The 11,613-nt window shown below is 49.8% G+C and overlaps 1 protein-coding gene across 1 annotated transcript; it reads left to right on the forward strand.

Moving 5' to 3' along the window:
• The first annotated feature begins 5,516 nt into the window (after positions 1–5,516).
• Positions 5,517–10,611, forward strand: si:ch73-62b13.1 (Carbohydrate sulfotransferase 1-like). The gene is given in 3 exon segments (XM_067235058.1): positions 5,517–5,558; positions 5,560–5,779; positions 8,630–10,611. Coding segments are annotated over 3 exon segments (1,398 nt in total). The 3' UTR covers positions 9,766–10,611.
• The last annotated feature ends 1,002 nt before the right edge of the window (positions 10,612–11,613 follow it).

Genomic DNA, 11,613 nt, shown 5'->3' on the forward strand with positions numbered 1-11,613 from the left:
CTCCTCCCCTCCCCCCCTCCTCACGGCCCTCTCCTCCTCCTCCTCCCCCCAGGTCCTCCTCCCCTCCCCCCCTCCTCACGGCCCTCTCCTCCTCCTCCTCCCCCCAGGTCCTCCTCCCCTCCCCCCCTCCTCACGGCCCTCTCTTCCTCCTTCTCCCCCCCAGGTCCTCCTCCCCTCCCCCCCTCCTCACGGCCCTCTCCTCCTCCTCCTCCCCCCAGGTCCTCCTCCCCTCCCCCCCTCCTCACGGCCCTCTCTTCCTCCCCCCAACCCCCCCAGGTCCTCCTCCCCCCCCCCCCCCCCCCCCCCCAGGTCCTCCTCCCCTCCCCCCCTCCTCACGACCCTCTCTTCCTCCCCCCAACCCCCCCAGGTCCTCCTCCCCTCCCCCCTCCTAATGACAGTCCTTTCCTCCTCCTCCTCCCCCCCCCACCCCCGTACCCTGTGCTGGGGTCTGTCAGAGCAGCGGAACAAATCAGACAGATGCTGAAGAAGGATAACCCTGCAGTCAGTGTACAGTCTCCATGAGGGTGGCTTATCTAGAGCTGAAACTCTACGGTTGAGTAACAAACCCTTCTTTGTGCCAGCGTGTGTGTGTGTGCGTGTGTTTGTGTGTGTGTGCGTGTTTTTGTGTGTGTGTGTGTGTGTGTTGTTGAGGGTTGACCAAGACCTCCTGAACAGAAAAACTAAACTTCTGTAAAAAAGGACTTCTATATTGTCCTGAAACCCATTGCAGACAGGCTCCTTCCTCTGGAATGCAGCTAATGGAGGAGGTGTTACTATCAGTTCACGACAGAGATAACAAAACAATCAATCTTTTTGGCCCACAGACCAGCCCGGCTGTTCCAGATTCTTAACCACAGACCAGCCCGGCTGTTCCAGATTCTTAACCACAGACCAGCCCGGCTGTTCCAGATTCTAAACCACAGACCAGCCCGGCTGATCCAGATTCTAAACCACAGACCAGCCCGGCTGTTCCAGATTCTAAACCACAGACCAGCCCGGCTAATCCAGATTCTTAACCACATACCAGCCCGGCTGTTCCAGATTCTTAACCACAGACCAGCCCGGCTGTTCCAGATTCTTAACCACAGACCAGCCCGGCTGTTCCAGATTCTAAACCACAGACCAGCCCGGCTGTTCCAGATTCTTAACCACAGACCAGCCCGACTAATCCAGATTCTAAACCACAGAGTCAGAGAAGGAAACATGCAGATACTGCATCATCATTCCTCTGGTCTACAGTTGTCATGTTTCTACTTTATTCTTACAGTTGTGGATTCAATAAGAGTAATGGTTTTCCTAGGTTTAATAAATACAGTGCTGTACTATTATCTATATAAATAGGCCTACACTGTAAAAGAATAGTTCATGTTTTGTTTCACTACAGAAGGATGCAACAGCTCAGTTGTCAATGTGACTTTGTCACTCTGGGAGATAAATCACAACGCTGTTAACACAATCGACCACCCAGGAGTAATTGAGCTGTCAGAAGGAAAGTCTGACCTGAAAATAACCCCTGGATGCGATGAGACCCTTCCTTTACCACACACCCACGCACGCAAACACGTGCATGCACACACACACACACACAATCTAAGATTTAGACCCCTATCAGCGCACCATGGGTATTGATAGCGGTCTTCCTCCCTGTGATGAACCGAAATAGGGGTTGTGTCAGTCCAATCTTGTTCTGAAACGGAGACGATTGCCGCTCCATTTGAGAGCGGGCGTAAGTCACGGTTCCATGGCGTTCCCTGTGGAGTCACGCAGCTTCAGAGAGCTGCCTCCGACAGTCTGACTGTCTCGCATGCCTGAGGCCGTTCCTGCTGGTCTGGCTGGGGTGCAACTAGCCTGGCAGGAGGCTCGAAACAAGGTGTTTCTCTCTGATAGGCTCTCTCTGTCTCTTTGCCACTTTCACACACCTGCTGCCGCCTTCACGTGGAGATTGATAGGTCGGTTATGTTAGAGAAGTGCATTTTTGCACGTTCGTGAGTGTAACGAAGTGAGAACCGTGAAACTCACTCCTCAGGTATGTAAGAGGCCACCCGCGTCAAAGAAGAGCTAGCTTTTCTTTGGCGTAGTTGGTAGTGGTCGCGCTTGGCAAGTCAGAGGTTGTGCGTTAGATCCCAGCGAGTGGTGAACGACACCTTGTTATGATGGTGGAGGGAGGCTATGTCTGTTACATACCCTCACATGAGACTTTGTCATCCACCGTGTTGTGGCTCCAATCTGTGTGCCCAGTTGGTTTGTTAGTAATTAAGTATCAAGTGTTCTGCTTGGAAATGTCAGTATCACTGTCTGTAGCCTAGGCCTATATGTTTTGTACTAACCTATAAGATCTGTTGTAAATATGTCAAAATCTATTAAGTCTCAAAGCCTTTCACCTGACAATAGCTATGCCAAAATGACAATAGAGGACCTGATCTCCAACTTCACGTTTTCAACACACTCGAGTTGAAAGGGTGAGGCTGCTTGGAGGCGGGTACAGGACGTGAGCTCTGCTAACTACTCACTCACGCGCCCGCTCCAGCTCTCGCTCCTCTCATCTTCGGTCCTTACAACCGGCGCTGAGCTCCTTACATCCTTTCTGGCTCGCTCATCTCTCTCTCCGTTACCACCGGACGGCACCGACACACCACCGATTATTCGAAGCTGTGGAGATGACTCTGTGCTAACACGAAGTCACATGTGGTAATGGTGAGAATTTTTTTAATGATTGTTGTTTTAGTTAATAGTGCGCGTTTCGATTTTCTTTTCTCTCACATAGAACTATGTTGCTTGACTCGCTGTACAGCATTAGGAAAGACAACAGCGCAGATGGGTGATGATAATGGATAAATAACCGTCTGAAGAAATGTATTTCTATACTGTCACTGTCTGTTTATTAATTTTATTCTGTTTGAAGTATATGCGGACAAGGCTCATGTCAAAACAAAGCTGACATTTCTAGACGGTGTGCACTTTTCTTAGGGATTCAGATGCCCGCTTTATCTGTTAGTCTGATGACAACAAAAAAGAAACAACATGGGCTAACAGTAAACAAAACTGCACTGGGCACCTTTACAGCTCGTCTTTTAGGGTTTCCTTCTAGAATAGCCTACCTTTTTTGTTGTTTTTTCTCACGTTGATTAAAGAATAAAAAGTAATACTGATCTTTCTCAAATTGTCAGTGTACAGTTTAACTGCGTTTCCTGCCGGGTAGTGGAAACATGTGGGACCAAATGAATCTTGTCTATCAGGTCCGTCTGTAGCCTGCAGAAACACTATCTGCGGTCCCTCGCGCGGTCCCTCGCTATCTCAGCTGTTCTGCCTGAGGCGATGTGCTCCGCTGTACTATGACTTCAAATCCCGAGCATGATTGTTTGTGCCCCAGTGTAACGGAAAGAAAAAGAAAATGGACTTGTAGCGTGAGTGGCTGCAAATGAAAAGTGTGTGTGTGAGAGAGAGAGACAGAGAGAGAAGGAGATATAAAGATAATGAGTAAGAAAGAGAGAGAAGGTTCGAAGAGAGAGCAAATCAGAGAGACAGAGAGAGAGAGACAGAGAGAGAGAGACACAGAGAGAGAGAGAGAGAGAGAGAGAGAGAGAGAGAGAGAGAGAGAGAGAGAGAGAGGGAAGAGAAAAGGATCAGAAAGATAGTGCTCTACAGTAGATACTACATGTGACTTATCCCTGGAGGACAGTGAAGACTGGACATTCACGATCCTTCAGGGGTCACAGCGAAGGAGCCGTCCAACTCTCCTCTCCTCCCTGCACTCACTTCAGACCTAATCTCCAGCCTTCATGTTTCACTACAGCTATTCCCCTTTGAGCACCTCGCGCAAAAGTCATTATCTTTCATTGTTTAGCTCTGGCAGCCAAACACCTGCTCATGTCTCTCTATAATTCACAGCCCTTCAGAAACAGCCGCCCAGATCCCCACACAGAGCAGGGCAGAGACAGTCCCTGAGGCTGTGGGCCCACTAACGTTGTTACTGTATGAAACATGGATGAGGCGATGGAAACACGGCCTGTTTGGAGCTGTTGACAGCCTCGTCTACAAGGACTCTTTTGGTGGTATCCCAGGGTGACAGAAACGCCAGAGTATAACTCAGAGGGAGAAGATTAAAAACCTACTTACATCAAATTGTTTCAGACAGTAGATTGGACTGGTTTCTCAGTGTCTGACAGGGTGAGGGGATGAGGGGGAGGAGTCACAGGCCTGGAGTAATCCCCCCCCCCCTCAGCAGAAGATATCATCATCTTCATCTTCAGCAGATACAGTAGCCTAGATGTTTTCCCTCTCAAGTTCAGGATCAAAGCTATTACAGTCAGAAGACCTGAGAATATGTTCCATCATGTGCTGTAATTCACCCTCAGATGTTCTCCAGTTCCTGTTTCGTAAAATGGCCTAAAAACGATCAATGGATCCGGTTAATAGCTGTATTTTGTGTTGTGCTGTTGTGCTATTAGATCGTGGTGTCCGTGGCAACAGCTGAAGAGAGCATATCCATTGTTGCGATCCTGTCTGTGATTAATGGAACATCAAACGCATACAGCCCTTCTCTGTGTGATGTGTTCCTGGGGAGATGAGTCTGCTATAAAAACATAAACATCATTAATGATCCGCAGACAGGAGGAGGGGAGTGGGGGGGCAGTCCTATTTAGCGTGTCTTTGATGGTCCATGTAGTCCCACATGGCAGCTATTTCTTAAGATAGGCGTTGGTAGTTGTGGTGAGGCTGAGGGGAGGTTAGGTTTGAGTTGTGGTGAGGCTGAGGGGGGATTAGGTTTGAGTTGTGGTGAGGCTGAGGGGGGGTTAGGTTTGAGTTGTGGTGAGGCTGAGGGGGGGTTAGGTTTGAGTTGTGGTGAGGCTGAGGGGGGGTTAGGTTTGAGTTGTGGTGAGGCTGAGGGGGGGTTAGGTTTGAGTTGTGGTGAGGCTGAGGGGGGGTTAGGTTTGAGTTGTGGTGAGGCTGAGGGGGGGGTAAGTTTGAGTTGTGGTGAGGCTGAGGGGGGGTTAGGTTTGAGTTGTGGTGAGGCTGAGGGGGGGTTAGGTTTGAGTTGTGGTGAGGCTGAGGGGGGGGTTAGGTTTGAGTTGTGGTGGTCTGGCTGAAGTGAACAGATCGAGGCTCCTCACTTAGAGGAAGTCACCTCTTCTGTACTTTACCCCGGCTCTTTCAGGCCCAGGAGTTGAGAGTGCTACTTTGAGATCACATCATCACAGACTAGACGGAGCCGCAGTCGGAGCAGGGTTTAGATGTTTGGAGCTTTTCAACATGATAAAGTGTTGTTTGTTAGCTGGTGAATTCAGGTGTGGTTAGACCAGCACGCACAACAGATGTTCTGTAAGTGCACGCAGTCTGTTCTGTACAGCTGTTTATGTAGCTGTGTGTGGACGTGTATGAACTCATTTACATGGCTCTGTATACTGTATACGTCTCTGCAGTTACCCTGTGCTTCTATCATCTTATTGCCCGAGTCTCTCCCTGCATGCACAGTTTAAATTGCTGATCTTAGTCTCCCTGGAGTCATCAGATAGTGGATGAAGAGGAGCCAGGAGGGATCTTCTCTGTTTGGCCCTGCAGGGGGATAGCGCCCCCTCCTGGCTGACTGTCTGCATGTGTCCCTTGCAGCGCTGTGGAGGATGCAGGTTTGGAGGCGGCAAGATGGAGTGTTCCTGGAAGACAGTGCTGCTGCTGGTGTGTGCGTCTCTGGGGGTCCAGTACACGGCCATCCGGACCCTGAGGGAGTCCCTGCACAGCCCCTGTCAGGACGTGCACCGCTGCCAGACACACACACCCCGAGGTAGGAAACCACTTTCAGAGTCAGAGTCAGAAACTGGTTCATTACCAAGTCTGTTTTCACATACAAGCAGTGGGGTTGGAGTGGGGGGGAAAGTGGGGCTGACTGGGGGGGGGGGGGAGTGGGGAATAAAAAAGAGTGAAAAAACGGACATAACAAAAATAAGGAAGGGGGGGGCTGTCAATCTCTTCATGGGCCCCCTGAATACAATGAATTTGCTTCGGTATGGTGGTGCTTAACAAGAAACATATAACGCAAGGACAGAAAAAGCAAGAACAAAAAGTGACAAATGAACAGTCGAAGAACAGTGTTATCAGAACAGTGTTATCAGAACAGGTGTGCCAGTCAGTGTCACTTTCAGGCCCTTGTTGATGAGACCGCCTACAGTCGTGAAGAACCTGCTCTCTAGAGAAAGTCTTCTCAGACGCTAGAATACTATCTACTGTATTCATGATACTGCACCAGCATACACTTACACAGTAGGAACCATGGCAACACCGAGCAACAGAAGCTCTTGAAGAATGTTCACCTGGCGGTTATTGTCCACCGACACAGTAACAAACTGAACACGCCACGTACAGCGTCCGCTAAACGGCGCCCGGCGTCGACGCCTCTGACTGCCCCGGCGTTTCTTGACCATCACCTTTCCCCCCAACTCCTTCATTTCCAGGAGGTGGTGAATGCTTGATGGATTGTGAGAGAAAAAATACACTTCCTTGAAATGGGTTTTAAGCATAGATATATATAAAGGGTAGATGTCTCGTCCGCGTTGCCGGACAACGGAGTCGAACGTCCGCACATGGCGGCCATCTTTCTCACCCATAACATTGTGTTGATGCTACATGTACTTTTTAAATAACCATAACTTGCTCAATTTTCAACCGATTTGGTTTGTTATCAACGTCAGAGATGTCGTTATGCCACTGCATACTTATGAATGATTATGTTATATATTTTTTTTAACAATAGAAGTATGCAGTGGCATAATGACATCTCTGACGTTGATAACAAACAAAACCATTTAAAAATTGGTTGGAAATTGAGCAAGTTACGGTCATTTCAAAAGTACATGAAGCATCAACACAATGTTATGGGTGAGCGAGTTGACTGTAGCAAGATGGCCGCCATGTGCGGACGTTCTAGACTCCACCATAAGACATCTAGTCTTTATATATATTTATGGTTTTAAGTGTCTGTTGGTGTCATTGTGATGTAATTGTGATGTCATTGTGAGCTATTCTGTTTCATTTTTGTGACAGCGTCTTTTGTCATTCACGTATATGTCCTTGCACTGCCCAGAATGTCTTCTTTGGAAACTTCTTCCGCTTTTCATTGAAATTATATTCTTTGCTTCTATTCTTTTGTTATTTTGTTTTGATGCTGTATGCTATATGTATATATATATTATTTTTTTTACTGAATGTTTTTTAGATTTGTAGATGCTGCTTGCCAGGTCACAGGCATGCATCTATCCTGATGACGCTCTGCATGTGCATGTGACAAATAAACCACTCTGATTTGGACTTAGACTTGAAAATCTGATATATCCATTGCTCAGAGTAAGATGCGATACCATAAGGTTGAGAGTGGAAGTGGCTATAAAAACATCATCAAGTCAATCCACAATAAACATCAACACAGACATTTTCCTGAGGTAGCTGTTTAGGACGAATCACTGTTTATGACCTCAGGCAGAAAGCACCAGAAGGGGGCACACACACTCGTACTCTGACCAGTGTGGACTCAGTACACAGACACCTGGTAATGAACCTCTCCTTCCAGAATCAGGGGCATTAGGATGGAGTTTGTTCTCTCACTTTGATTCTAAACTGACTTTTGGAACTATACTATATCTCTGTGTTTGTGTGTGTGTGTGTGTGTGTGTGTGTGTGTGTGTGTGTGTGTGTGTGTGAGTGTCTATGTGCTTGGTGTTGGTCTTGACTTTGAGTGCGTTCATGGGAGTTGTTCAGATGGTGTTGACATGTTGGTTTTGAACGAGACTTCAGACTGATACTTCAGAAGGGCATCAAAGTCAGTGTGGAGTGACATCCAACTGTGGCTCTCCACGGAGAGAGGGGAGAGGGGGGAGAGAGGGGAGAGAGGGGAGAGGGGGGAGAGAGGGGAGAGGGGGGAGAGGGGGGGAGGAGGGGGGAGAGGGGGATGATGATCCTTTCACAGCAAAGGATTTCCTTCATCACAGTGGGAGGGATGAGTAGGAGAAATGAGAAAGATGTCACATCTGTGGTTCCTTTCACGATCATCCTCCAATTTATCACGACTAATCTGATCTCACACACTGACTGTGCAGCCTCCATTAAGCCGCTCTGTGAAAAGTTAATGTTGCTTTTGCAATCAAGTCCTCCTCTGCAGTAATTACGCTTGTTAGCTATCTGCTCTATATTTGGAGCTGCTGTTTCATAGCTCCCAGGGTAAGACCGTCAGACCTGGTTCATGCATGTTTATTATCTGAGTTATTTAAACTCATTGACTCTCTCCATCCTCTCCAACGGTTTCAGTTTAATGAACTTCCCCCCCGTCTCTGAGAGGGGTTTCATTGTTTCCCATGGTGTAAGTCAGGAAGGTGCCTTAATGGGTAGCGCTTTTTACTGGTATGTTGAACCATGGCTTTTAAACTGGTGTATTACTATCAATAATGAATACAGATCTGCAGAGCTCATGTAGTTTTACTCTTATTAAACTTGTAAATTACTATCAATAATGAATACAGAGTGGCTGATCTTACATAGATTCAGTGCTATTACACTAGTATATTACTATCGATAATGAATGCAGAGAAGCTGGGTTATGTAAATCTTGTTGATTTAGTGGACGTGTCCTCTCTCCTGTCCCCAGACCACAGGGGGAGGGTGTTGTGTTACGACGGCACCCCAGCCTCGTCCCCCAGCTCGCCTCCTCGCCGCCACATCCTGCTGTTCGCTACCACCCGCAGCGGTTCCTCCTTCACCGGGCAGCTCCTCAACCAGCACCCTGGGGTGTTCTACGCGTTCGAACCGCTGTACCACATCCAGCAGGCCTTCACTAACTCCTCTAGCCGCCTGCGGCGCAGCCTGGACCGCAGGGCCCTGCTGGGGGCGTACCGCGACCTCCTCCTCAACCTCTACTCCTGCGACCTCACCTTCCTGGAGAGCTACATCCGCCCCCGGCCTCAGGACCACCTGACCGGAGCCTTCTTCCGGCGTAGCTCCAGCCAGGCGCTGTGTTCCCCGCCCGTGTGCCCCGAGGCATGGGAGGCAGGCGCGGGGGGCCTCCCTGACGAGGCCTGGTGTCCCCGGAGGTGCGGAGCTCTGAACCTGACTCTGGCCTCCGCCGCCTGCCTGGCGCGGAGACACGTGGCCATCAAGACAGTCCGCGTGCCGGAGGTGGGGGACCTGAGGACGCTGACGGAGGACCTCCGTCTGGACCTGCGGATCGTCCACCTGGTGCGCGACCCCCGAGCCGTCCTGGCCTCCCGCATGGTGGCCTTCCCCGAGCAGTTCCGCCCCTGGAAGATCTGGAACGCCACTGGCCGTCGCCCCCACTACCTGGACCTGTCCCAGATCACCAGCACCTGCAGGGACATGGCGGTGTCGGTGGAGACGGGGCTGAGCCGGCCGGCGTGGCTGCGGGGGCGCTACGTGCTGCTGCGCTACGAGGACCTGGCCCTGCGGCCCGAGGAGAAGGCCAGGGAGCTGTATCGCTTCCTGGGCCTGGAGATGGAGGAGAGCGTGCGGGCCTGGATCTCCCTGAACACCAACGGAAGCGTGGTGTCGCCCTCGGACTGGAACTACCGCTACTCCACGTCCAGGGACTCCCGGGCCACGGCGGAGAGCTGGAGGCTGCGGCTGGGCTTCCACGTGGTCCGGACGGTCCAGACGCTGTGCAACGACACGCTCTCCCTGCTGGGGTACCGGACGGTGCTCTCTGGGGACGAGCTCAGGAACATGTCACACAGTCTGGTGGAGAGCAAGAGCTTCCAGCCAGACCTGTGACTGGGACCTTGGCGTGGAGACGAGGAGGCTACAGATCTGAACTGAGTAGCTGGTTATGAAACACGTTGAGCTGAATGGAGTATTTAATCTGGTGGTGGTTAGTCTGGAGCCTCTAGTGTAATGCCCTCTCCGTTGGGGTCACATGCCATCACAGGCATCTCAAAACCTTTATGGGTTCTTGCCTCTTGACTTTTGGAAGTCTCTTAGTGAAGGGTGGTGGCTGTGTTAGCTGCTGCAGGACTGTAGCAGTGGTATAATGTTGTGTGACCACTGTCAGATGATGCTGCCTTTGGGATTTTATGCTCATATGGACATTTTTCCAGAACTAAGAGTTGTTTGCTCTCGTCTTTCTTTTTTAAAGATGAGGCGAAAGTCCTTTTCAGTCTGACCTGCAGTTAGACAGGTGTGAGGGAGACAGAGCTGTCGGAGGGAGATGAGGAGGCAGGGGGTATCATTTATGAAATGAAGATTACAGTACTTTCTCACCGATACGTTTCTTTCAGTGTTTGTAATACCAGAGGCTGAAAACAGGTAACAACATCACAGGACTGCTTCTGCTTTGAACGCATCTCTACTCCATGCAGCTCTTCTGTCGGGAACATGAACTGGTCAGGTGTGAGGCATTGTAACCGACTTATAGTTCAGTCACTTGCAGTGTTAATCATTATAATAATAATATATTGTTATATTATATTATTATAAAACGTTGTTTTAGTGACTTTGTGAAAAGTGCTAACATGTTTCGTCTATAAATATTGTTTATGTATATTTATTATTTTTACATATCCTGAAGTGAATTAATAAAACAGTCTTGTCCTTCAAAACCGACAGAGAAGGGCTGATCAAATAGTGAGAACTGGTTTTACTTTGTTCTTTGTCTTGAAACCAAACCTAAATCTTGTTGATGTAAAAAGAAAACAATCAATAGTTTTGCTCTTCCAAAAAAAACGGAAATGGAAAAGTCTGAGATGATAGAATCGATGTTTGTGGTTTAAGAGTCTCCGTGTGGTTGTCAGGCTTTGAAGACTGCAGGTGAGCCCTGTGTGAAGACTAGCTGCAGGTGAGCCCTGTGTGAAGACTAGCTGCAGGTGAGCCCTGTGTGAAGACTAGCTGCAGGTGAGCCCTGTGTGAAGACTAGCTGCAGGTGAGCCCTGTGTGAAGACTAGCTGCAGGTGAGCCCTGTGTGAAGACTAGCTGCAGGTGAGCCCTGTGTGAAGACTAGCTGCAGGTGAGCCCTGTGTGAAGACTAGCTGCAGGTGAGCCCTGTGTGAAGACTAGCTGCAGGTGAGCCCTGTGTGAAGACTAGCTGCAGGTGAGCCCTGTGTGAAGACTAGCTGCAGGTGAGCCCTGGGTGAAGACTAGCTGCAGGTGAGCCCTGTGTGAAGACTAGCTGCAGGTGAGCCCTGGGTGAAGACTAGCTGCAGGTGAGCCCTGTGTGAAGACTAGCTGCAGGTGAGCCCTGTGTGAAGACTAGCTGCAGGTGAGCCCTGTGTGAAGACTAGCTGCAGGTGAGCCCTGTGTGAAGACTAGCTGCAGGTGATCCCTGTGTGAAGACTAGCTGCAGGTGAGCCCTGTGTGAAGACTAGCTGCAGGTGATCCCTGTGTGAAGACTAGCTGCAGGTGAGCCCTGTGTGAAGACTAGCTGCAGGTGAGCCCTGTGTGAAGACTAGCTGCAGGTGAGCCCTGTGTGAAGACTAGCTGCAGGTGAGCCCTGTGTGAAGACTAGCTGCAGGTGAGCCCTGTGTGAAGACTAGCTGCAGGTGAGCCCTGTGTGAAGACTAGCTGCAGGTGAGCCCTGTGTGAAGACTAGCTGCAGGTGAGCCCTGTGTGAAGACTAGCTGCAGGTGA

Source organism: Osmerus mordax, chromosome 4 (genome assembly GCF_038355195.1).
Source record: "Osmerus mordax isolate fOsmMor3 chromosome 4, fOsmMor3.pri, whole genome shotgun sequence".
In the NCBI taxonomy this organism is placed as follows: Eukaryota; Metazoa; Chordata; class Actinopteri; order Osmeriformes; family Osmeridae; genus Osmerus; species Osmerus mordax.